The following is a 27090-nucleotide window of genomic DNA, read 5'->3' on the forward strand; positions in this document are numbered from 1 at the left end:
ACCCAGCACTTTGCACCCAGCCCTGGCACTTTGCACCCAGAACTTTGCACCCAGCCCTGGCACTTTGCACCCAGCCCTGGCACTTTGCACCCAGCCCTGGCACTTTGCACTGTGCCCCTGCACCCAGTCTCCAACTCTGCCCTGCACCCAGCCCTGCCCCCACATTCTGCCCTGCCCCCACACTCACACCCTGCACCCACTCTGCTCTGCACCCACACTCACACTCTGCCCTGCACCCAGTCTCCAACTCTGCCCTGCACCCCCACCCCCACTCTGCCCTGCACCCAGTCTCCTGCCCTGCCCCCACACTCACACCCTGCCCTGCATCCCCACCCTGCCCTGCACTCAGTCTCCTACCCTGGCCTGCCCCCCCCACCCCCACTCTGCCCTGCATCCCCTGAAACCCCACCCCCACCCCCGCGAATCGCTCTGTGCGAATGGAGCCACTCGCACAGAGCGAACCGCTCTGTGCGAATGGAGCCACTCGCACAGAGCGAACCGCTCTGTGCGAATGGAGCCACTCGCACAGAGCGAACCGCTCTGTGCGAACGGAGCCACTCGCACAGAGCGAATCGCTCTGTGCGAACGGAGCCACTCGCACAGAGCGAACCGCTCTGTGCGAACGGAGCCACTCGCACAGAGCGAACCGCTCTGTGCGAACGGAGCCACTCGCACAGAGCGAACCGCTCTGTGCGAACGGAGCCACTCGCACAGAGCGAACCGCTCTGTGCGAACGGAGCCACTCGCACAGAGCGAACCGCAACTAAAAGAAGGCGCGTGTAGCGGAAGCGGGGAACGCTCGCGGAGGTAAGTAAAAGGAGCCGAGTGCTCCAACAACGAATTGATCACTCGATTAATCGATAACGGAAATCGTCGACAACGATTTCCGTTATCGATTATTATCGATTTTATCGATTCGTTGTTTCAGCCCTACATGATAGGCAAACAAAAGTATACCAGTGGCATGTTAACCACGTGCATGCCAACACATAAACTCCAAAACCCAAAACCCACTACTCCTTAGCTCAGGGACGGACTGGCATTGGTGCGGCAAATTGGGTGGGTATCCAGTGATGTAGGCTAGCAGCCCACCGGGCATTTGCCGATGTGCCAGGCAGGCTTATTCAAGCTAGGTTAGGTGCCACTGAAATAGGACTTTATTATTCATATTCATTGCCATAGGGATGCCTCACATAATTTTCACTTTGACAAATGTAAATATGTTATTTCTTTAGAGCTTACGTTTATTGGTTGATACAAATTATTAGGTATAAAATCAACACAAGCTGATGTTTACAAGTCGGTTACGAGATGTCAGCATCAACAAACACCAGCAGACAGAAAAGTACTTGCACTATGCTCGCTGTATCACATTGGCTATAATGGGTTTCAGCTGCACCAACATCAATTAGAAGTTCGCTTTGATGTTATCAGACGCACAGTGGTTTAGGCGTAGAATCAGCACATGCTGGGTTATTATGAGATACGGTGTAGGTGCATCTGAGCAGTTAAAAAATATTTTTTTTGGATTTGTGCCTTGGGAGTGGAATTGCTTACTAGTGAAGTCTAGATTGTAGGCTGGTCGTTGAATTGAACTTGTAGAACCTTGGGAATTTGGAAAAGCTTATTTCTGTAAAAATAGCACCAGCACAACATTAGGGCATAACACAGACATGGTGTGAATTATCTGCATTGGCACGTATGTGCTCAGCCATATTAAAATAGTCCTTAAACTATGTAAAAAAGCACTGTGTGTGGCATCAAGCTTTCGTGGCAGAAAGGCAGGCTTCAACAGATCTGTGAAGACGCGGTTTATACTACAAGTAAGATTTCAGAAAGCATGACAGCGCAACTTTACAACGCAACTTGATGTGTGTTATTCTGAGCAAACCTCTCCATTATGTTGCTATGTGTTTGACACAATAGAGGGGTTATCTGATGAGAAGTCTTTTTTGTTGTTGTTGTAATGCAGAGCAGGCTTCATTGGTTACCGATACTTCATTAAAACTTAAAACACCCGCCTAAACACACACTTTACAGAAAGGATCTGTGTTACATTGTGTTTTTGTGCAAGCACACAACGGTGTATGTTTCCGTCTTCTGGTGTATATGTTGGAATCTTGGTAGCAAACACATTGAAGGAACAGTCCAATTCCCAAAATTGTTTTGCATGGTTTCCAATAAGTGTGATGGCAGACAAACTGGAGCAGCCATTTTTAGTTACTTGAGTTAGAAAATGACACTTTGTCTCATATAAGTCATCTCTTGGTTGCCTCTTCTGAAAGCAGGAAGCATTAGTATGTAAACTTCTTGCAAATGCACAGTAGCACTCCCATTGATCGCATTGCAGCAGCAGCTAATCATATGTAAGTATTTGTTATAATGTGGTAACTCCCTTGGTCTAGAGTAACTATGCTCAGAAGACAGAACAAGGACTTACTCCTCATGGACCATAACCCTTACCCAATAATTTCTCTGATTAACCTGCAATCAAATACAACTGCGTATCACTGAATGTGCTCAACATTATCCAGAGAGCCCTGCACATCCATGACGAATGAGGAATAGGGATGGATACATGGCGTAGAATTTAAACAGCTAGATTTTGTGAAGACTGCTACTGTATTTCAGAATTACGACTGAAAATAATCTTGGGAAACTGTTACATTCTTCTATAGGAATTTGTCTATAGATGCTGCTTCATCCCCTCTGATACAGAAGGTGACGTTTACAGTGGTAGAGGCTCATTAAGATGTCTTTGTACATACCCCTGCTCCCAGCAGTGCACATGGATTGATATTTGGTTATATATTTATATTATATATAATATATTTTGCATTGGCATAAGCAGATCATATCTATATATATGAACAGTAGTGTTAATTGTCACTGTGCTTCAGAATTAAGACTGAAAGAGTGAAAAAGTCTGTAGATGCTGCTTCATCCTCTCTGATATAGACTCTTGGTAATCATGCCAAACCCAGAATAAATACAACATGGATGGGGTGGCTACCCCATTTCATCATCGATTAAGTGTCTCTTTATGTGGGGAAATATGTTTTTTTTAACACTTTAAAGTCCAGGGGGGCTTTACACTCACACACTCAGCCACCACTCACTGATCAGTCAGATCTAAAGCAATGATATTTTTTTTTCTTTTCTGTCCAGTGGAAATAAGAATTTCTAGCTGATCTTATAATTTCAAAATCTGTTACATGCCTGACATTGCAACAGGAGTCTTTACTGTAGGCATCAATCACTAAAAGTATAGTTATTTAAGCTTTTTTTTTTGCTGCATGGCAATCGTGTCCAATGACCGGTGCCAGGATGCTAAACAAATTCTAAACTTGTTTATCTAATTTTGAATATGTTCATATTTATGATCCTCAACAACAATAAGAATTCAGTCACAGTGAACCGTCTGAGTAACTGGCAAAATGGTGAAACAAATGATAAGGTGAAAAAGAAAGTATATAAATTAATTATATAGCAAGTTTCAAAAAGTTAGGTGAGTCATGCAATGTACTCACGGAACACACAGATTAATATTTGGTTATATTTATATATATATATATATATATATATATATATATTGGTTATTACTGTGCATTGCATGGGCTTAAGGAGATCACCTATATATATATAAGCGTGTTAATCAATACTAGATCGGAATGTATAACTGATGCATTTGGCTTTTTATTCCCCCTGTGCTTTTTTGGAGCATGCATACTTTCACAATGATTCCAAATATGCCAAATAAAATGTTAACTACCTAAACAAAGGCATTTTCAACCTTCTCTGGATGTTATAGTCATCCTTGAGAAATGATTTTCCCTTTTCCACGATTTTAAAGTAAGACATAAGTGCATTAGACACCTTTAGAATTTGCAAGTAACAGCATTTTCCTGTCTTGCCACCAAAATAATGAAGTTGGATGTGTGAGTAGTTACTCCCTTTAGTAAGGTATTGTATGATCTAGTCTTTTAAGCTCTCTATGTTCCATCACAATTTTTATCCGGTTACATTTTTACAGTTTAGCCCCTAATTCCCTAAATACAAACACCACAGAGATACAAAGCAAAGATCCACTTAATGTGTATATGGAAATCCAGGTTGGGATTATTCCGACTGCCCTTGGAGTTATGGAGTTTTGTTACCTTTCCGGTCAGGGTTTAATTGGTACACGCTTAAAAGGGGCTTTTGTTTGCATCCTTCTGGACCACTGCAAATACAGATATCTTAGAAGGTTAGATTTCTGCCTACTTTCAACCTTACCAACCACAGTGTATACTGTGTAGTAGTGTGAGCGAGGAAGGGTATTCCAAGGACTGCATCTTGTTTTGTGGCACACAATATTTGTGTAAAAAAAAAATTAAATGCGTTTGTGAGGAAGGTTGCGTATTGGGACCAAACATTTTTTTTACCAATGCAAATGAAAACTTTTTATTCACTGACCAGTTTTTTTTTTATTTTATTTATTGCCCACGTTCTTGGTTAGTTTATTCTTGTGAAATCAGCACTGTGAACCCTTTTAGAGCCAGCAGTGTAAAGGGTTAAGTGTAAGTTGATTGACCAAGAGTTATTACCCTGTTATTTATTATTCTTATCAGTGGGTGCTTGCTAAACACATCATAACAGATCATGGTTACCATATGGGATTGAAACCATTACAGTAAATACAAAACCGCTTAAAGAAAACATTCATAGAAATCTGCGTATGAGTATATACATATATAGTATAAGTGTGTGTGTATGAATGTGTGTATATTGTATCTTTCTATTCACAGTATGCTACTAATCTTCCTCTGACCTTCTCAAGGTTACATTGATATATGCATTATATAATATTGAAAATTTATTAAAAAAGAATTTACTTTTTACCCTCTGTTAGAATGTGAATGATACAAAGTAACCGGACTGGTAGTTCGTGCTTAAGTATTGCAGTGTCTGATAGTCCTTATCATATTCACAATGTCTTTGGGCAGATTCCTTGGTCTTCCATATCTCCATGATCGTTTAGGAGCTGTTTAAGGCTCTAAATCCTGAGTTGTTGTGTGACCTGTTTTCCCGTTCAAGCTGTATCGTGCCATGATATGCTGGTAATTCTTTCTATTGCATCATGAGGCAGGAGCTGAAGGCTCAGTAAACTTGGACGAGAGTCCAGGTTACGTCAAATGTAATTTGTGCGTTAACCATCACCTCTTGAACCCTAACTTTCTAATACTCTCTCTTTTCTCAGTCCGTGGTCTGTTAATAAAAACGTCGTCACTCCATTCCTCGCATACCTTTCACATAAAATTATTAGTGATTTTTTTTAAACTTAGTGCAGATGTAGCCAGCGATCTGTGTTGGCATGCATCGCATGTTGGCGACATGCCAGATTGAAAACAAATGCTGTTAACACACCCATGTCTTGGGGTAATCAGGAGCAGCTCTCAAGCACTCAAACAGAGAAAAATGTTGTCATAGCTACAATTTCATTTATATACTGAAGTATCCCCAACCTCCTTGTACTCCAGGCTACTGATCAACAATGGAGAGGGACAGCATAGAGCACAAGTGACACTTTGGGGTCATAGCTAGATAAGCTGTGGAGATCAGAGATCTCCCTTGTATCCGGCCAATTGAGTAGCAGCACACGGGAGGTGGTCTGAATACCCAAGAGGGCGATCTGCCCCTCCCCGGCTTTGCAGGATACGTCACTGGAGCCAGAGATTCATTCATCAGCATTTAGCGTGAATGAAACTAGCCGAGATGATGCTTCCTGCCCAGCTACTTACATAACAGCTGGGATACAGCATGTTTTAATGTATAAGTAGTATATTTTAGTGCAAACATGATGTTGGAGATGTTTCAATAAAACATATTTGAAAATAGCAAGGGATTAGTTAATACAAACAATTGAACTTGGATACAATTATTTTCCATAGATACTGTATACTTAACTGTATACTCCTTACTTTTACAGAAATAAATAAATTTGGTAATAACTGAGCCCAATTTACTGTAATATAATATGACTATATATAAATAATGTATGTATGTATATATATATATATATATATATATATATTTAACAGTGCACTACAGTGAATTTGGTTGAATGAACAGAGAACCCAACAGCTGTGACCAGTCATTAGTGAAATCTTGTTACATAACCTTAAACCTTACATTTGCAGAATGCAAAATGACCAATTATTGTGCCCTTACTCACTCTGACAGTTGTTCATAACTCAGGTCCCATGGTCATTTTTTTATCTCTAGCTAAAATGTGATTATCAAATATTAATTATACATATTATGTTTGCATTTAAAAAAGGAAACCCCATACTATGTTAGCATATTCCTTAGCAATGATCCAGAGGCGGCAGTTTGCTGCTGGAGTAATCTGTTGGACCTTTGACATTTAATGCGCGCGTTGGATGCATATTGGAATAATTGCGTGTTGTCACAATTTGATGAGAAAAGATGCAAACTAACTAATCCTGAACACCAAAAATACTCAAAGCTGGAATTCGGAGTCATTCTAATGTCACTTGTAGTGACATGAAGCCAAATGTACCGGAAGTCTGTTGCTTTAGATGGTGTTAAAGTAGAAAACCATTTAGAAAGGATACGTTTATATACAAAACAGTAAAAAAAATAGTTCACACTCAACCTTCAAAGGCATAACAGTGAATATGAATGCTTTAACCACAAAGCAAATTAGGCCTCTCTAAACCACTGGAAAATTTGGTGGATATGTCCTATGCGACAGCTGGTTTACATTTATCCCTCCATTAGGCAAAATAATGTGTGCAACATTGTGATGTCATAGTGTAATCAAAATATGTTATGTGATATGACATCATGTATCACCTTGGGTAGAACCGTTTTACACATAAGTTAGGAGTACATATTTGCCAGCAACCTCTGCAAGCAGGATACTGGTCAGGACGGAACTCAATTGGGTCATTAAAAAAATGAACTGAATAGTAAGACTGAACATTTGAACCCACTTTACTCTGTTCTGCCCCTGTGTGTATTTGTGATATGTAATGTCACGCGTGATACATGATGATGCTTTCTAAAGCATCAAGCTAAAATATTTATTTTCCGTAGCTCGCGTATAAATGATTATGATTAGGAGCACTTTTTCCAGTTGTGTAATGTTACCTAGATACTGTATAATGTTTTTGTATATTTATTTTCTTGAAGCTATGTATACATAATTATCCCCAAACTACAATAGTGTTGCTGTTGTGGCATAAAACTGTTGCATAATAGAACCTTCTTGTGTTTGAGAAAGTTTTGAATGTTAGGGAGAATAAAAGGTTGCCAATGGACTGTAGCCAGTAGAGACCAGATGTTATTGCCTTTTTCTAGGTATGAGGTTGTAAGCTGCCTCCCGGTTTTAATTTTTTACCTTTTGTATTAATGACCAGGGCTTTGGCAGAGATTTAAGTAGTGATATATATATATATATATATATATATATATATATATATATATATATATATATATATATATATATATAGCAATAAAAAGATGTGGGTATAGAACTGAGGAAATTGGATAATGTTTGCATTCTTTCAAGATGGCTGCTTTTTTTCGTTCCTGTTTGCTTGGCAGGTGAGGATCTCCTATGCTTGTATCCATGGGTAAAACAGGTCTAAGTCGTACATTCTCTCCTTTGCTGCAAAATGTTCCTGTGTGGCACTTTCAAAAACCCAGTGCTAGGCAATTAATAGGTGAAAATTGCACTGAGAAATACCACATTCTGCCTCTGATTGATATCTGCAATGATTGTCCATCAGCTCTACACGGTAGATAAATCAGCTCCTTATTTGATTGCAGAGAACAATCAATATAAAATCATAGGGTTTGTTGGTAAAATGTGTTACAAATGCTAACCTACCCACCAAGCTTGTTCACAAGCAATAATTATACACCTAAATGTACACTTTCTGCGGGCTTGAACTTTGTTGTCAACTTCTAAGAGAGCCTTTGGATAGATGTGTGATTGGTGGACCTGGATTTTGGTGACAAGTACTTATTTTCTGATAGCTCATTATTTCTTTTGTGAAGAAGGTAACTTTTGTAGAAGGTAACTTTAGGTTTTATGGACCTTTAGCAAACTATTGAGGTCAATATCACACACGATGGGTATAATTATAGAATTGGTCTAATTGTTCTTTAGTAGGAAAACCAACTGAAGACTCAAGTGACGACTTAAGCTTCCTATACAGTAGTAGAACCTATGCTTATTGCACATGTGATTTTTGTTTTAGCATTACATTACATTACATTAGAATTATCATTACTTGATATGTTAAAGATACTTACACCAGTGTATATTCCAATAACTTTGGTTTAGGATGGATATGTCTTACATTTTATAGGCAACTCTGTTGTTCACAGCTCTAAGACTGCAAAGAAAGTATATATATTTTTGTTATTAACCAATGTTACCCTTTATTTCTTTCATGTGATGGGATATGACCCTATGTTACCTTGTATTGCCTTTGGAAAGACATTTGCCTTTATCATTCTTTTAGTTGAATTTAAGTATATTTGGATATTAAAATCATTTTCCATTCTTCCTAACAAACCTAGCCCATGGCAAGTCTTTCCTCACAACTTTATTAATTTTATTGGCTAGAATTTTTTATATTTATTTTTAATGAATGTGTCTCATATCCAGATCAGACTGATTTTTGAAGTGAAATTTTAGAAAAGGCATCAGTTTAATTATGAGCTGACGCCATTGCCCAGCGATCTCAATGTGTTCTATAATATATATAATCATACTGTATTTCACCAGGATTATACCCAAACTTTAAAAAAAATAATAATTAGAGAAGCAGAAGGAAGATAATACAAATGATCTCACGCAAGGAGGCTAGCATGACCTTGAGCTGCTGTGTCTTTTGTTTTGAAGGGTGGTGGCTCCAGACCTGCTTTGCAGCCTCCACTGGCGAGCCTCATCCCAACAGATCCCTAAATATTTACAGCTAAAACCAAAACAGAAAGAATGGTTTTGTTTTACTATATACCTCTGCTTGTTAAGCAATTCCGACAATGACCCAAAGTCTCCTAAGGTACAACAGGCTCCTGAACACTAAGCAGCATTTTAAGGGTAACGCTCAGTGATGCAAAGCGATTAGTCCATAAAAATATTCAGGGGGACTGTTTACGTTTTATGTTATTATCATCATTATCACCATTTCTTATCATTATCATTTATTTATATTATGCAATCAGAAGCTGCAGCACGGCACAGTGGGACGTTTGAGACGGGAAGTATCCAGGGTCTTTGTATTTAAATCTTACAATCTCTCTCACTGATTCAGTTAGAAGAATAATTGCTGTCTTGAAGAAATGACTCTTCCATTTCCAGACGGTAATCATCCCCCCCTTTTGACAGCTAATAAATGTAATCCTACAGCTAATTTTATGTTTATGTGATGACATTTTCGTATGATAATCCACTAGACTAAACGAGTTGATTCTCAAAGGTGAAGCAGGCTTATTTCACAGCTTTATGTAATGAGGGTTTGTTACATGACAGGAGGGCACCTTTGTTACTTGGATGGCTGTGGTTGAGCAGCAGCATTGAGAGTGTTGTGTGTATGTGTGTGCACGCGCATGTGAGTGCCCATGATGGGTCAGTATGTCTTGCTGTAAAGTAATGTTTATGGCGTTGTAGACCAAGTGACAAATCACCTTGTAAAATGTCGGCTGAATACTATCTGGCGTTATTGGCGGTCTTGTTGCATGTGGATCTGCAGACTAGTATTACATTACATTTATTATTATTATTTGAAGGTTTCTATGCCAAAAAAAAACAGAATTCAAATTGTATTTAGAGCTCTGTTCTACAACATCAGGTCTGCAGGTTTGCAGGTTTGAGTCCCAAAGGTGCTTCCCAAAAAGATACAGACATATATACGTAAAAATACCACAAAATGGCCTTACATACAACAGAAAAGTAACATTTTTTTAGCATTAGCATAAATAACCAACACAATCATAATAACTTGCCGAGACTCTATTAAACAGGCCACCCCTTAAAATTACAACATGCAGTAGAAATTCCTCTGACTGCAATTCTCACCATTAGTGGAAAATACTTTTACATTTCCCCTTATATATTATACAATACACAGATTTAATTAAAAGTTATGTTGACATTTCAAAGCATTCTAGAATTATTAAAGCAGCAGCTTTAAAAGAAAAGCATTAATTATTCTGAATGTAAAGCTCTAATCATTTCAGAAGTGAATATACTATACATGTTTTTGGTTTTTTTTACTGCATTGCATGTTTTACTCTAGAATTTCAGTTTACAGGGTTCAGGTAGCATTAAGCCCTTTATCTTTTCAAATATATCTCAGTTGTGTGATCACCTTCTTGTGTAGCCTTGACTACTGTTGAGTTTGGGCCAGGTTTGCTTCTTGCGCTGTTGGTGGATATGGTCAAGTAAAGTGATTTGGAATTTGTCTGACAGCATGCTGTGGACTTGATGTAAGAGAATTTCATTTCAAGCCATCTGTGTATCTGCGCCAAGCAAGAAACAGCTTTCTTGAACAGACTGACTGAATTTGAAGTTAAAGTAGCAGCACTTTTAACAATTTATGTGCCAGAGGGGTGTGCAGTAACATTGGAAACCTACATATTCCAGTATTCCCCTTTCACTCAAAAGGTTACATTTTGTAGAATTAAAAGAAGGGGAAGTCCATAATAATCTCTTTTTTTGTTTCACTTACTAATAACCCAATAAATGAAAAAATAAATTGGTCAATTGTGTTGAATTCTGTTGAGGTGATAGGACATACCTGGAAACCTTTCAGATTACCAGAGGAGGCTCCATCTGCTTTCTCAGTGTGAGCTTTATCTACTCCCAGCTCCAATATATAAACAAAGGGGAAGACCACCAGGTTCATACTCGGACTGAGTGTGAATACGAAGTGGAACAAGACAAGAATGCCCATTACCCCTCTTTTTATCTTCATTTCCTAGAAGCTATCCGTACTAACTCGCAACATTTTAACACTGAGTATAGCGAGTGATGTATATCACGGATCACAAAATAGCAGCTTTTGTCAATGAGCTGTTAATCATTGTAATTGAACAGCATATCATTCACTTTTTCAAAGACTAAATCATCCTTTAATGTTATGTAATTACCTGCACGTCTAGTATCGAGGTCTGAATATGTAGACTGATTTATCATAAATGTTGGGTTTTTTCTGATTTATGATAAACGTTAATACTGCTTAACACGGCAGATCATTGTATTATTCCAGTGTTATAACCAAGAAATCCAATAATAATTAATTTTTTTGGAGGGGTTTTTTTTTTTTTTTTACATACAAGGAATAATAACTCTTTTGCATGTTGCTTCTTTAGCTCTGCATTAAGGAGCATGTCAACTGGATCATCACGACCTTCCAAAGTATGTCTCGTTTGTGGGGACGAGGCCTCTGGTTGTCACTATGGAGTAGTCACCTGTGGGAGCTGCAAAGTCTTCTTCAAAAGAGCAGTGGAAGGTAAATGTTCAAGTGGGTGAATACTTTTTACTACCTTCTTACTGTTTGTGGTGTTCTGTAATTGTTGGTTTGGCGTGATTGTGTATATTTAAGTTAAAATGTTAACTTGTCTCATTCATCTATTATCCAGCTACATGTTTCTTCTTACGTAGAATGTATTTCCCCAAATACAGCTTTATGTTAAATAAAGTTAAAAATATCAGTATTGTATATCCACTTCTGAGTATAATTCTGTATAGCTGCTTGGAATATTGTTTCATTTTATCAGTTAGGATAGAATGCATACTTGGGAGGTGCATTACTACCTTACTGAACTGTACTACTTACTGCTAGGGCTACTAAGTCAGCCAAACCAATTATCCATATGCTTAATCATTACAGGTCCCTCAAGCAATTACAGTTTTAAGAGCCTGAACAAATGTTGGTACAGTTTATTGCACAAAACAATTGTATGACATTCACACAAAATGGCACTCAAAATAATATATTGGCAATGTTCTTAAGGAACTATACCTGATCTAGATCCAAATGACAACATTCATAATTTAAGAGGGATATTATTTTCAGGTTTTGAACACATCCTCAATTGCAAATACGTTGGAATAGAAAGAGCCTTTCTGGTACAATATGGTGAAAGTGGAGTTATGGTGATTGCACTGCTTCTACCATGTGGCACCTAAATGTCATTGGACATGTAACTACTACGGTAGTTTTTAACCTCAGATATATTAATAAGAAGATTTTTAATGATAACGTCTGAAACTTTTTGTCTTTTTTCTCTCTGAATATAATCTCTCCTAGTCATTCTTTTGGTATATGCCATTTTAGCCTGGAATCACTATGCTAGTTCATTTCACTTACCTCAGTATGCGCTTGATATTTTTAACCTCTTAAATAGGGGGTGTAATTTTGCACTTAAAAATTAAAGTTAAAGTGGGGTGGATCTCTGGCATCTATAGCGTTCAAAGTCAATCTGTAGCCCTCTCAATGTCATTTTCATAATTAAGTGTAAAATGTGAAGTGAGCCCTTACACCTTAGCTCTACATTAGAGCAGGAAAGGACTGCCATCCCTTTCACTTCATTTTAATTGATTGTGTGAAAGAGGGCTCAAACCATATAGTGAATCATATTAAACAGATGAAAACCTTCACACGTCAGGGAAAATTGAATGAGAAAGTGTGATTTGAAGCATTTCATTGATTTGGTATTTCCTCATTTTCCAAGGAGCCAAGGAAACATATCCAATTTTTATGCAAATGTTATCCTTGTCCATGAAACAAATTAGTTTATCTGAAATGTATGAAAAGTACAAAAGTACAAGCAACTGGTTGCCATGGAAATGAAATTTACTATCGCTGTGTATGATTTTTTTTATTATTATTTGTGGAAACTGTTTCAAGTATTACTATATCACAAAACACTAACTTGTTGATTTACCAAATGGGCATGTTGTTGTGCAGTTGATGTTCCAGTTCACTGGACTTTGTTGAGTTCATTCCATCTGGATAATTTCAGTAAACTGTCCAAGAGAAAAATCAGCCGGCTAAAGCGTCTTACATCATCTGGCCAATGTACCTGCTGATGCCACTGGGGCTTATCTCGGTGTGTGTGTACATCTGTGTGTTTATCCAGTAGTGAAAATGGGTGGTTGCAAGTTTAATGCACAAAAATTCATATCTTTCAAAAAAGGAACTTAGGCCACTTTTTTACCAGAATAATATCCATTTTATCCTAACAAGATATATTGATTGACCTTCAGGTGAATTTAATACTTAATAACTAGTTATGAATTTTAGTGCATTTGATAGTAGAATTGTTCAATAATTAGACTTAATGCATGTATCTTGAAGATTGCTTAACTGTTTAAACAGCGTGTATGCTTCATTGATTAGTATTACATCTTTTTTTGTTACAGGTCCATTTTAATTAAAATAATGCATATGTGTTTTTTCACTAAAATAGTAAAACCTTGTATCATAGAAGTTTTGTGGATAAAGACAAATATGATCGTTTTAAACATCAGAATAGTTTAAAGGGCATTGTAATTAAAATTGATCTAGTCTTGTGGTTTACCTTTGAGCCAGAAGATCATTGGGATGTCAATTTCAATGAAATACAGTTATTAAGTATGCTATTCTCATTCTTCCTCCTCTCCGACAAAATTAAAAAAATGAAATCTGGCCTTATCTACTACTAATTGTTATCACTAACTAAGTTATAGAGCCATTTTATTTTAAGGGCTAATAATGGCCAGATTTTCTTAAAACCCTCAGTAAAACAAATAGGGTTTATATTATAAAGTTGTTCATAAAGTTTAATATTTATACTTGCCTAAATTGAGTTACTTGAAACTATTTTATCTGCAGTGGTTACAGGCATACAATTTACATAGGAATTACATTACAAATTGAGAGAGTCTTTATGAACCAAAAACTATAATCCGAGTTAAAAGAAATTCTCTCCAGTATTGATAGTAGACTTGTTACTTACATTACAAATTCAGTTTAGAATACAGGATGAGAAATGCAACGCACTTTATACTGTCAAGGCTGAGTTGGGATCGGAGCGCAGCGCAGAGAGACACCGGGTGCAAGGGAGTGAAGTAAAGGGTAATCCAACACACATAGTCCAGTATATAGCCAAGGGTCAAAAGTCCATGTAATCGAATCAGAAGGTTCGCAGTACAACAAGGGTAATCCAAAAACAAAGTCCAGAAATCCAGCCGAGGGTCAAAAGTCCGTATAATCCAAATAGAGCAGAAACAGCAACAGGGTATAGGAATCCGGTAGGGAACTTGAACAACCAAGTACCGAAGGTACAGGGTTGCAGGTTTAAATAGCCCGCCTAATTGTTACTCCTCCTCTAACCCCTCCTCTCTCTGTGGCTGTCAATTAGTCCCTAATCCCTCCCCTCTGCGGTTAGACCGCAGGACACGCCTCCCCTGGCTGTCAGTAGAGGTGTGGGACTGCAGGACACACCCCCCCTGGCTGCCAGCAGCGGTCTGGGACCGCAGGACCCGCCCCCCCGCCACACTGCTAGTCCTGGCGTCTGTCGCGTGCGGCTGCCGCCGCAACGGAGACCAGGGACGCGGCACGGAGATGCCGTGCGGCCGAGGATGTAGCTGCTCGGCGGGGACTCCGCCGGGTGAGGACCTCCGTCGCCGACGGGTTGAGACCCGACGGACACATGGCCGAGGACCGGTAGGGTCCTGACATATACTCTTACACTCTTGTGTGGTTTCTCAGTGGTAGTCTTTGCACATTTTTAGATGCAGATGTTGCTCTTTTGTCTTCTAGGATGATCTGCCAATGGGTATTCTTAACAAATAGGATAAAAAACCTGGAAAGTTACACTGACTTTGAATTATGATTTTCTAACTTTTGTTTAGCGTGCTTAGTATGAAACCTTTCTTCTTATCAGTGTGATTCTTCTTTGGGCAGGCATTTGCTTTTTACATGGCTTACCATTGCTGAGACAGAGGCCTTTGTGTAAACAAATCAGTGTAATTTTTCCTTCAAACACCAGATGTCCATAATCCTGGCACCATCCATTGCGTGTGTGAGACCCAATGAAAAGACAGGAAGCCAAAGCGAGCAAAACAATAAATATACGTTCATCTTAATATTAAGGACACTGCAGGGTATCCAGTGGGTAACCTACAATGTATGGACGATTGTATGAAATTGCAGTGTGCTCTACCCGTGCTATGTGGACAGCTAAGTGAGTTGTCAAGGTATTTCTCACAATGCTCTACCCATCTCAGTCCTTTATTTGCATGTACAGTTCACAGAGCATGCAAAGCGGTCGAAGCTTCCAGCAAATAAAACACAAACCCAGGTTGTCTTGGCTTAATATGCCTCATAATTTGTCTCAAAACAAATATATTTTTTTTCTTATTTTATTTACATTTTCAAACATTTTGTTCTCAAGTTTAGAATACAACGGTAGGTGCAGTGTCAATTCCATATTACAAACAAAACAATAGTAAGGTTCTTAATTGTTCTTAACAATAAGAAAAGAGGTTTTAATCTCAAATTCCGATCAAGCAAATAGTCTGGTCATTTTTTCAATTCAACGTTCAATACTTTAATATATTTAGAGTATTTATGGACAGACAGATAATACCCCTCGTCTTATAATCGAGGTCGTCTTCTAATCAGACCTCAAAAAAAATTCTGCTGGGGCCATGCTGCTTACCGGTGCTTTGGTCGCAAGCAGAATCTCTGCTATTAGCAGCAGGAGAACAGGAAGCTAGCACAGTCCTCACATAACTCTACCTCCCCCCTCCTTCCTCTGGGGGCGGGGCCAGAGAAGTTGCTCGCACAGCCGGTCCCCTGCAGAAGTCTGCGAGTGGGAGATCTGCAGTTCAGGTAAGGGGGTGGGGGAGGGTTTTTGTGATTAATGTGTGAAGTATGTGTGATTAATGGAATGAATGAGTATTTAAATGTTTGTGAATGAGTGTGTGTGTGATAGCATGGATGTGTAAGGGTGGTGGTGGTGGTAGCATGGCATAGGGAGGCTGTAATCCCACTACTATCATCCCCAGGTTCCAGCATGTACTGGCTGCCTTGGCTTGATAGGAGTGTGATTGCTGTTAGCAGTTATATATATATATATATATATATATATATATATATATACCTCCAGAAATGCATTTTAACCCCCTATATGCCACTCAGCCCCATGATATGCCTTTTAACCCCCTATATGCCACTATAAGGCATATCATTGGGCAGAGGGGCATATAGGGGGTTAAAAGGCATATCATGGCACAGAGTGGCAAATAGGGAGGTATAAGGCATTTCTGGGGGCAGAGTGGCAAATAAAAGGAAATGAAAAAATATATATATATTTTTCTCAATCATAGCTTTTATTAAATATGAAAAAATAGTTTACAGGAATTAATATTTACGTCTTTTCCTATGGGGTAGTCTTATATTCAAGCTTTTTGTTTTTTTCCTAAATTAATATTTTGATTTTGGGAGGTCGTCTATAATCGAGCAAATACGGTATTTTATATGCTTTTTTTTTGCTTTTTTTTTTTAAATGCACCGAGATGGATTAAGATGGAAAACAGTATGGGAAGTGTAATGGCTTAGGAGAACATCAGGCACCTGGTACTTTGATCATGAGTTGACTTCTTTACGGGAAGACAGGGCTGTCAACATAACAAAGGAAATATCGCAGCCTATTTTATTATTGGACAGTTGGACAATTTTTATGATTTTAGGTAATGTTAATTTATTTATTAGTAATTGGCCCACTCTAGGTATCTTTGATTAAGACTTGAACATGTTAACATCATTTGCCCTACTTGATTTAATATGACACATAGGCGGCATCATTATATGTCATTGTATGTAATAGTATTATTGTATATTGGTGCTCAGTCTACCACACTCTCAAGACTACTCTATAAGCACCTTGGATGGTTTCAAAAGTGATGTACCAGGACCCACAAAAGGACTGGCCAGGGTTAAGACAAATACCGTATTTGCTCAGTTATAAGACGTGGGGTATTTTTCAGAGCAAATGCTCTGAAAAATGCCCCTCGTCTTATAATCAATGTCATCTTCTAATCAGACCTCAAATGAGGTCTGACTATGAGACTAAGATCCAGATCCCCCGCAGCGCTGCAGGGGACCTGGATACTCCTGTCTGGTAAGCTCAGCTGCTGCAGGCACTTACACCGAGCGCCGGCGAAAGTGCCAGCAGCAGCGGAGGTTGTCTGCGCGCATCGCGCATACCTTCCCCGACTGCCAGAGAAGAGAATTCCCCGCAGCGCTGCAGGGAATTCTCTGCCAGCCGGCGAACGTTGTCTCGATGAACGCAGAAACCCCCTGCTGCCGCTTCTACTTCCGCCGTAGCTTCTATGACCCAGCACCTCCAGAAATGCCTTATACCCCCTTATATGCCACTCTGTCCCATGAAATGCCTTTTAACCCCCTATATGCAAGCGTGGCATATAGGGGTATAAGGCATTTCTGGAGGCAGAGTGGCATATAGGGGGTTAAAAGGGAAGTGAGTGTCCCCTTAATTACTAATATTCTTAATATACACTGTGTCGTGTATTAACTTAGGTAATTGTGTTTTTAAAATGGTTTGAATCCCAGGCCTGTTCTTCATGTATTGATTAAACTTTCCATTAATATGTGTTTAGTTGGCATTTTAATGGGTATCTCTGTACCAGGCAAGTGACTTGGAGCAAAAAAAAATGCCTAGCTACAGCAATCTTTAAAGTGCTTTCTAAGTACAATTAATAAACAGAATGTAACCATTAGCTATTAGCATTTTAAGAATCCCTCATTAGATATATATATTTGTTAATGAAAACATACCTGTTATTCATCATGTTTTTTAATTAGCTACTAAAAGCCCCCACTAGGAACAACATTGTCACAGTTTGATTATTCCTGCAATAATCTTGTCTTTCTTGTGTATGCGATGGTGAGGTGTTGCATTGAAGGTGGTTGGAGGAGAAATCTGTGCCCAATTCAGTACCTTCCATCTACCTTTATTTTGCGACCATGTGCTTGTGGTGTCCCGGCTTTAAAGTGCCAGGACCAACCTAACTCACTAGTCCAGCACTGTTAACTATCTCCTTAGAATGTTTTATACTCCATTCTGTCTTTCTTCTTTCTCTCCCTCGTTCCAATTACCATGAACTTCAGTTTACCCAACTGAGGGCAAGTGACGTTTTCAGCAAGAATTTAATGGAGAAAGCGGTAGGATCTTTGGGCATTTTTAGGATTAGAGCAGTTATTGTAAAAATAAAAAAGAAACACAATATTACATACATTAATTTTTAAGATATCTGAAATTGTTAGATTCAGTGTCCATAAAATATCTCCTAGTTTTTCTTCAGTTTTACTGTACTTGCATACAGCACAATTGTAGTCACTTCATCTCCCCTTGAATTACTAGCCAGTTCACTGTGAGATTGCAATGGAGAATTTTTTTTCAATTAGCCAACCTCATATATTGCTTCTATTTATCTACTTTGTATCATAGTTGTAATTTCAAAGATAAGGGTTTGCCCATTTCTCCCAAGTTCATTTTATAAGTCAATGTATTACAACTCACATTACTTATATGGTTAAAAAAAAAAAATTCTCGGTGAAAACAAATTGCCATGAAGTCCTCCTTGGAGAATTAAGTATGTGATTTATGCCATTTTGTGATCATCTGGGGCATGCATCTAACTAATAGCAGCTTGTCATTTGTCTAATTAGGGGAAAACACTCTTGTTTAATGTTGTTGTGGTAATCTGAAAACAGACACTTGTGATTTCTCCCATAAGAGAAGCTTTGTAACGTAACATCATAATCCCATGTTTATGCAAAGCCTTCAAAAAGGGGAAAGATAAAGAGAAGATTATGGATTTGTTGACTTTGATTGTGCAATGCAGGGGTTATAATGCAAGCATAGATGCAGTAGCGTTAAATTTACATGTTCTTTTTTTCCCCGTGAAAACATAGAATTTGATGGCAGATCTAGTCTGCCATTTTTTTTACTGATGTAAACCTTAATCAGTCCCATACATGTTTACATTTCCTCGCACTGTTAACCTCTACTACTTCTACTGGGAGACTGTTCCACCTATATACCACTCAAACTTACTTTTGGGTTGATGAATCCTTAGGCAATCCTATGCCTGTGGGCTCTCCATTCCCACTGGTTTAACTAAAGCCACCATGCGCGTGGTATTCTTACAGCCCTTGAATGTTAATCCATCTCCCTTCACCTCATCACAAGTACTCCTCCACTTCCTTACCTATACTTGTCCATTTTATCTCAACCCTTTATGCTTTGATGGGTAGGCATCTCCTTGGGGGGGGGCGGGGGGGCACTGAAACAATAACACATCGGCTGTTGGACCTACAGGTAGCCTCCTTTAAACCACCAAGGAATTCAAGGGCCCTAGGAGGATGCTTCTTTGGCCCTGCCTTAAAGCCCTGGCCTTTTGTATGACCTGTTCCTTGGTCACTGTGTACTTTTTAATATACAGTGCAGGACACAATAATTTACTTTCTCGATACCCACATGGGCATATGTATATTTTTATATTTGTCTGTTTATATATATATTTTTTCTTTTAAACTATTCTATACATTTCCAGACACTTTTTTTTTATTTTTGTTACATTGAATATTTACACTGCAGAACAAGATTACAAAACCATAACTACCTAACAATGTAAGTTTTTTAGTGTCTTATACTGGAACGCCATCAGGGAGTTTCCTTGTCAGTTGAGGTTCTATTTCTAGCCCCCAAGACATTCTGGATCGTCGTTTATGTAACACTGTCTTTTTGAAACCTAATCTGTTAACCGTCCAAATGTCAACCCCATAGGCCATCAGGAAGTGACACTTTCTGTCGGTTAACCCTCAACATCCATCCATGATGTTTTATAAACAAGCATATCTGACAAGATGAAATCTGATGATAATAAATACATTTTGTTTTTCTACTTCCTTAACTATTACAGCTGTTAAATTCCACAAAACGTTAGTGATGTTAATGGTAGAGAATGTCAGCCAGCTTGTGTATCTTTCCTTTTTATATTATATTGTGTATTTTTTACATTAGATGATCCTAGTTGTGCTTCTTTAAGACCTATAGTTTGTCATGTTGTGACGTGACAGTGGGAAAGTTGGTGTTCTGCACCAGCATTACAAGTTTTCTAAGGTTTGTCAAAACCAGTTCTAGCAGTTTTTTTCCTAAAATCAGTTCAGATCATTTTATATTGATGGTTGTTATCATATTGACAGCAGTGTGAAGTTTTATATTTTAACACAAGGAGGTACCTTTTTTTCCAAGTGACTTCGATACAGTATGTTGTATTCCTGACACTTGCCGGTTTAGAACAGGTGCGATCTTTCTGGAAACTGTGCACTGAGGTCATACGGATTAACTGCACTTTCCATATGCTAATCCTCTGACTCTGATAGGTCACTATCTCATTTATGTGAATCGTTTGACTTCATCTAGTTGTCAGAACATCATCTATTATGGACCCCAGTTGTTGTACAGAATATATGCCAACAATATACATTTGTCATACTGAGAGAATAATGCAGTTACTACCATATCCCATGTATCATTATATAATGCAATGTAAAACTGAGTATGTAACAATACAACCACTGTTAAAAGGTTCAGTGAAGATTCCAGATTGTCCTCTTGCCCGGTCTATTTTGCCATTTTTTCGGCATACAATCCTTACTTAATAATAAAATAATAATTTCCAAATTAATTGACTAAGTATTTGTATCAATTGAAAAAAAAGGCACTGGCATGAAATATTGGCCCAGTGAGATCTCCCCAATAATAACCAGTTAAACCAAAAAATTCGACTTGAAGAAAAAAGTGAAACCTTACACATTTTGTACATAGGCATGTAAACATGCAATCAAGTGACGATTAAGAGCTTTTGCATAATATCTTTTAAATGATCCAAGTTAACATATAGTTTAACACTTTTGTAATGTATAGACTTTTTTGTGGAACAGTGACATTTTGAGTGTTAAATTAAAGCTGGTCAATGCTTATCCCATATCCCACCATCAGAGATGGTTGAATATAGACAGACTAGGTAACTGGCTAGGATGCCAGAAACCCTAGTGCATGCCCTGTCCACCATATACCTTTTCCAAATGGCAGCATATATGATCATAGCACAAAGGGAAAATTAGACTTTCATATTTCTGATAGATACGTACACATTAAACACATATACATATGTTTCTGTGGGCTTAAAATAACTGTCTTAAATGTTTTTTGCAGAGAAACAATGAAACCCTCAATAAGTTTGAACAGGTCCATTTATAAGCAGTAATCATTGCTGCAGTGCTCAGCCAAGTCTGTAATGTTTTAATCAATAATTCACTTTATAAAAAAAAACACAAAATAAGGTCAGCCATTCCTGTTGAATAGCATGCTCTATTTGTATTGAAAGGAACGATGGGGGGAAAAAGCAGGCTTTTCTGGGTATATTTTACTAAAAATGCTGTTTTTCTGGAAAGGCAAAACCCACTATAAAAAATATCAGTTACTTTTGTATTCTAAATTTAAGAAGTGAATCAAACGTGGGTAAAAATTTGGGTTGCAACCCAGTGTATGATGATCTCACTGGTAAGGCTTTATTGCATTGATAATATTTAACAGAATCAACATGGGCTTGTTTAATAAAGCTTATGTTTTACATAATTCTACATGATGGGTAACCAGTAAGGAGCTGTCCAATGTACAACTAACCATACTCCCAGTACTTCTCTGTTAGGACGCTAGCTGTGCCCTATGGTAATTATTTTTCCACAACAGCTAAATTAGCTACTTCTCCTCTAAAGCCAAAGGTTTCTATGCCTTTTGGTTATCTTTTCTTTGGCAACAAAACAACAATCGGTTACATAATTAAGATAAGGAAATTATTATGGGTATTATTGTTTATTACAAATAATTATATATTGCCGATTTTTATAGTGCTTTTCTCCTTCTAAGAATACTTTGCAGATGTATAAACAGACATATAAATGAAGGTTCCCTGATGGTCAGATGAGTTGACTGAATCCCTGATAAAAGAGCTGTGTTAGGGTGCTTACAGTTCTGAAGTGAAGCCCAGGTGCCAGGATTGAAACACTTTCTTAAACGTGGTACAATAGAAAAGGTCTGGAGATGAGGCAGACCTTACTACGTCTAGCCACAAGCACGTGTGCACTGAGAATGATAGGAGTCTCTGTAGGTGAGGTTCAGGACATCCGAAGTACCACAAATAATCCAGAAGGTCAGGAAGCCGGAGTGAGACGTAATCCAAAAACACAATCCAAGTCAGGGAGCCCGGAGATAAGAAGGGTCAAACTAACAAGCCAGGTCAGGAAGCCAGAGATAAGCGGAGTCCAGGAGTAAGCCAAGTCAGGGTACCAGAAAAGCAGCAGAGTCCAAAGCAATCTGAATCAGCAATCAGGAACACAGAAATTACTGGAGAGGGTTGAGAAGCACTGATCTGGATGAAAGGACACAAATGCTTAGATTCATGTTGTCATATCTTCACGCGGTGTTGTATCATTAGGTGTTGTATGCTGGCTCAGATAAAAGAAGGCAGATTTTATTTCATAGTGGGGTACAACTTTTGCATGGTTCTTTTACCTTCCCCTATTTCCACATTTGTAAAGGTAGATCATACACTGTGGCAACCTAGCAATCCACAAGGTGCATTGTTGTGAGTTTTGATGTGCATGCGTGTTGGTGCTATGCCCTCGGTGTATACGGTGTCTCTCACGTTTTTGTTTTTTTGTAGAGTCGGACTAAAGAGCTGCCCTTCAAGTTCTCTTAGATCCATATTTGATGCTGCATGCAATGGTGTCACCCTCCTTTTTTAATGAGCGATGTTTGACCAGGTTCTAAGTCGGGTCTAGCCCATTGTGATACAGTGTATGGAGTGGGGGTCTGACCATACTACTGGATTTACAGTTACTGATGACAATTCTAGTCTAGAATGGAACAGTATGACCTTTTCTGTGGGTAAAGATAGCAACAATTTCTATAAAATTGTATATAGTTGAGGAGGTCCTACCCAAGTTTGTATAGGGTGTCATCAATCCCAGTGTTGAAGTCTTCCAATATAAACCATCTAGAGTGTTCAAGGATTGGCACTGCATATGATTGATCTGGTAGTATGGTTTTGGGGGTTCTAAGTTCTTGTTCTGTACTTTGGAAACGGTGTTTTGCAACAAGAGATTGTGTTAATGCCATCCGTTGAAATTTGGTAAATCCATGTGTGTGAAATATGGAGCCGAATTAGGTCCTTGGATATTTGTGTGAATTTTGAAGGTAAGGATGTTAAAATTAAGATAATTCCTGGAGAGGTCAGGAGCATGTGGGCGTTCTAGTATATCCCTTCCAGTTTTACCCCTCCAACTCAGGTTCTTTAGTCTAAAATTCTTTGAATTCTTTGAATAGCTTCCTTAAAATTTAGATATATAATGTTTTTAATTCCCCTCACCGTCTAAAAAGCATTGGCAGAATTACGTAGCATTATGTTATAGCGTTGCAATCCATTTAATTGACACAACTTTTTGCCTACAGCATGCCGTATAATCTACTGCAGACTGATTATAGACAAGTGTGGATCTAGTACTAAAAGTGAAATGTTTTAAGTGTTAGCCCGACTGGGGTTTCAAAGGTCAAATACAGTTCAGTTTCTTTTTATTATATAATATGTCTGCGTGCACTGCTTTTTTTTTTTGCATGCCTTTCCTCCACAGACTCTCTAAATGTGTAGCATGCAAATGAAATCCAGTTGTTAATCATCATCTCTGTTCTGTCAAATGCGATTTGGAAACCAGCAGAGAACGGTATCCTGCCATCTGGAATACCTGAATGTGACCTCAGCTCAGTCGCAGAGGCTGAGAAAACTAGACAGCGAGCGCTGCTCAGAGATGCGTCACGCAGCTGCAACGAAACTTAAATCAATACTTTTGGCCTGTCTGGTGTACACTGTATTAAGAAATGATCCAACAGGCATATGATTCGGGTTGTCTAGGGACAGCATCCCTCTTATTATTATTATTAGTTATTGGACTACTAGCCCCATGATTCACAGGAAAGGCACTGTGGTCCATGCCTATATTAAAATATACAGAATGTATGTAGTCATTAAACTTTCCATTAACAAAATGAAGAGCAGGACAGGCCGACCCTTTTAATTCTAGATTCATTTATACATACCGTTTATATATATCAAGCGTTTTTGTGCAAAGTGCTGTTAGATTTTCTTGTTTTTTTCAGATCTAATCATCCCATTGAAAATGATTTCTTAATTGCAGCCAGGACTTGCGAGAAATCAACACAGAGGGTTTTTTGTCGGATCATTCGAATTTACATTACGTTTTATTTATTACAATAGGGAGAATGAATACACAATACACATACACACATTGAGAAATACTGGTACAAAAGTTGTAGGGAGCGCTGTTCTTGCTGGCTTACAATTTGCAATCCTTTTGACTCTTGGTAAATTGACATATACATATATCACTAGCCAGAGGGCACACAGGGCACATGCCTGATCTAGTGGCAATATCTCAGTAACTCTAAGAGCTGTGTTAAAATGAGAATTAAAAAAAAAATTACCAACCACGTATGGTCTAAATGTTTTCTAAGCATTTTTCTACATTGTGGAATGTATATTTATTTTATGATTTATATACTAACAATTTTAAAAACACTCTTACAAAAGTAAAACGTAGCTATAACGTTTTCACACACCATTTTTTGATCACACACCAAATCATGACACAGAACTTTCTATAGCCGCGCAAAGTAATTTAATTTTGGCCATGTTGCGTATAGTCTTGTAAAACCCGTATCAGCTACTTCCATTAAATCAGGAGCCATCTCAATACAAACTCGGATATTTATTTATTTTTATGGTCTTGACAGCATTGCATCACTACAATTGCATATTTAGATGTCGCATTTACCATACGCAGAAATCAGATGTATCTTTGTAATAGGCAGAATAAACACTTTTATCGTTACAAAATTAATGCATACTTCTATTGGGTAAATGTATTTTAGAACTCCCAAGATAACGCACATCATTACTGATGGTCTGGAAATGAGAAAAGCAAGAAAACTGGTTCCTTATCGGAATCTGGGGTCCCTAAGGAAAAAAAAGTCAGTAGACTGTTTACTGACAGCTTCTTGAAGTATTACAGCTATTGTGAATTTAATTTACTCCTACTCTATGATCTAGTACCTCGTATGAGGATATACTTTAAAAAGCAAATTTACAGAGAAGAATGGACTTTCTTTTCCAAAAACTTGCATGAAGAAAACTTGAAATGCGTTAAACTTGACAAAGGTGGGATAATTAAAGGTGCTGTTACAGGAACACAAATTAATTGACCCCTCTAGTATGTTAAGCTAATTAACATTAGCAGTTTTATTGTTTCTTCTGAAGGCTTAATGACATAAAACTCAGAAAATATCAGTTTCTTTGGCAATAACTTATCAATGTCTGCTTTTGTGTCACATGGCATTTATGTTTCCCCAGCAAAACTTTTACGGAATTCAATAATCATCTTGTGGAAAGGTTTGGACATTCAACAGTATTAGGAATGAGAGCTTTTGCGTCATTTAGTTACAAAAGTAGACGAGCAAGGAACCGCATCTCAATTGAGCATAGAACACCCCAGAGTTATTATTTGGCTCTATCCCAGAGCCTTTTAGAACCTAGCAACACCCCTGAAAGTCATCATGAGAAACAACAGAGCTCTCGCATTCTCTGTGTTTTCTTTGACAGCAGATACATGATGTTTTGCCAGTTGGGTGCCCCGCAAAGGTCAAGATGCCCTGGCCTCCACGCATACCACTAGAGCCATTCCTGCTAGTAGGCCATGTCTAGTTAGTAACCATGCTCCATGCCACCCTGCACCAAACAAGTCATGTCATTTCCTCTCCAAAACTTGTAATGTAGTATAACAGGGTTTAAAGGTAAAAAATTTTTAGCTGGTCCTGAAAAGTTTAAGATATCAGTCTTTTAAAAATGTGAAAAGTTGTGAATTTTCTGACATTCAGACAGAAAATCTTTTGTATTAATGTTGTTCTTGCCATGTAAGGCAAAGAAAAGTTTTTTGTTGTTGGAATTTAAAATGGCCTACTATTTGCTTTAGAATAAAATAAAAACATATCATGTACCTTTAGACCAAATAATATTGTTACTGCTACTAATATCCTGGTGAGTCCTCCAAACACATACCACAATCATGGATAATCAATAGATCAAAGGGTGAGGATGAGCAATCTTATAAGATGAATGAGAAGGAACTGAATTTATTAAAAATAGTTTAATATAATCTAAATTTGTTGGCATACAAATGCATGCACTATTTATATATCATAAAAACTTTCATAAAGTGGCATAGCAATTTAGTACAGAGTTTGAGACACCTGTCGCGTTTCGCCGACTAGTTGGCTTCCTCAGAGGTGGAATAAGTATGAATAAACATAGTTCCTAGCCAAGTGCGGCATGAAATTGATAGTTTGTATTATCACGAGGCTTACACTGTGTACTACCCGGATATTAAGCTGTCTTATGAGGTATCAGCGCTAGCGGGGATGAGATACCAGAATGCTTTTTCACAGTGCTATGTGGCATTTTTCACAGTACCCTGTTCACATTTTTAATAAGTTCATTTCCTGCCCATTCATCTTATAAGAGGCCTCATACCCACCCTGTGATCTACGAAATAACAAAAATATAATATGCAAAATAAATGTTGTATGTCAGTGGCTGTTATCCACCAACTGTTGTCAATGCCCTTCTGTTCTGTAAATTAAAATGTCCTGAAATAATAATGCAATTAGCTAGCTTGAAGCAACAAAAAATCTGTTGGGAAATTTAAACTGCTACGTTTAAGTTTCTAAATCACAATCTACAATACAGGCTGTGCTTAAGGGGACTTTACAGCTCTATTTACTGGCCTGACTGACAGAATCCCCTTTTTTTAAGACAATCTGCTACGAAGCAGAGGGGGGAAAGTAAAAAACGCTTTT

General features: G+C 38.1%; 1 protein-coding gene across 3 annotated transcripts in view; it reads left to right on the forward strand.

The window, feature by feature from the left end:
• LOC149287398 (mineralocorticoid receptor-like) overlaps positions 1-27090 on the forward strand; it is a 146965-nt gene that overhangs the window by 77017 nt on the left and 42858 nt on the right. For 2 of the 3 annotated variants that reach the window (XM_089492947.1, XM_089492948.1), the window contains exon 2: positions 11392-11531. In XM_089492947.1, coding sequence (XP_089349073.1) covers positions 11392-11531 — 140 coding nt within the window. Of the gene's footprint in view, positions 1-11391; positions 11544-27090 lie in introns of all 3 variants that reach the window. The other variant, XM_089492946.1, reaches the window with a different exon arrangement.

Source organism: Sceloporus occidentalis, unplaced genomic scaffold, assembly GCF_023333645.1.
Source record: "Sceloporus occidentalis isolate IW3139 unplaced genomic scaffold, rSceOcc1.0.p SCAF_61, whole genome shotgun sequence".
In the NCBI taxonomy this organism is placed as follows: Eukaryota; Metazoa; Chordata; class Lepidosauria; order Squamata; family Phrynosomatidae; genus Sceloporus; species Sceloporus occidentalis.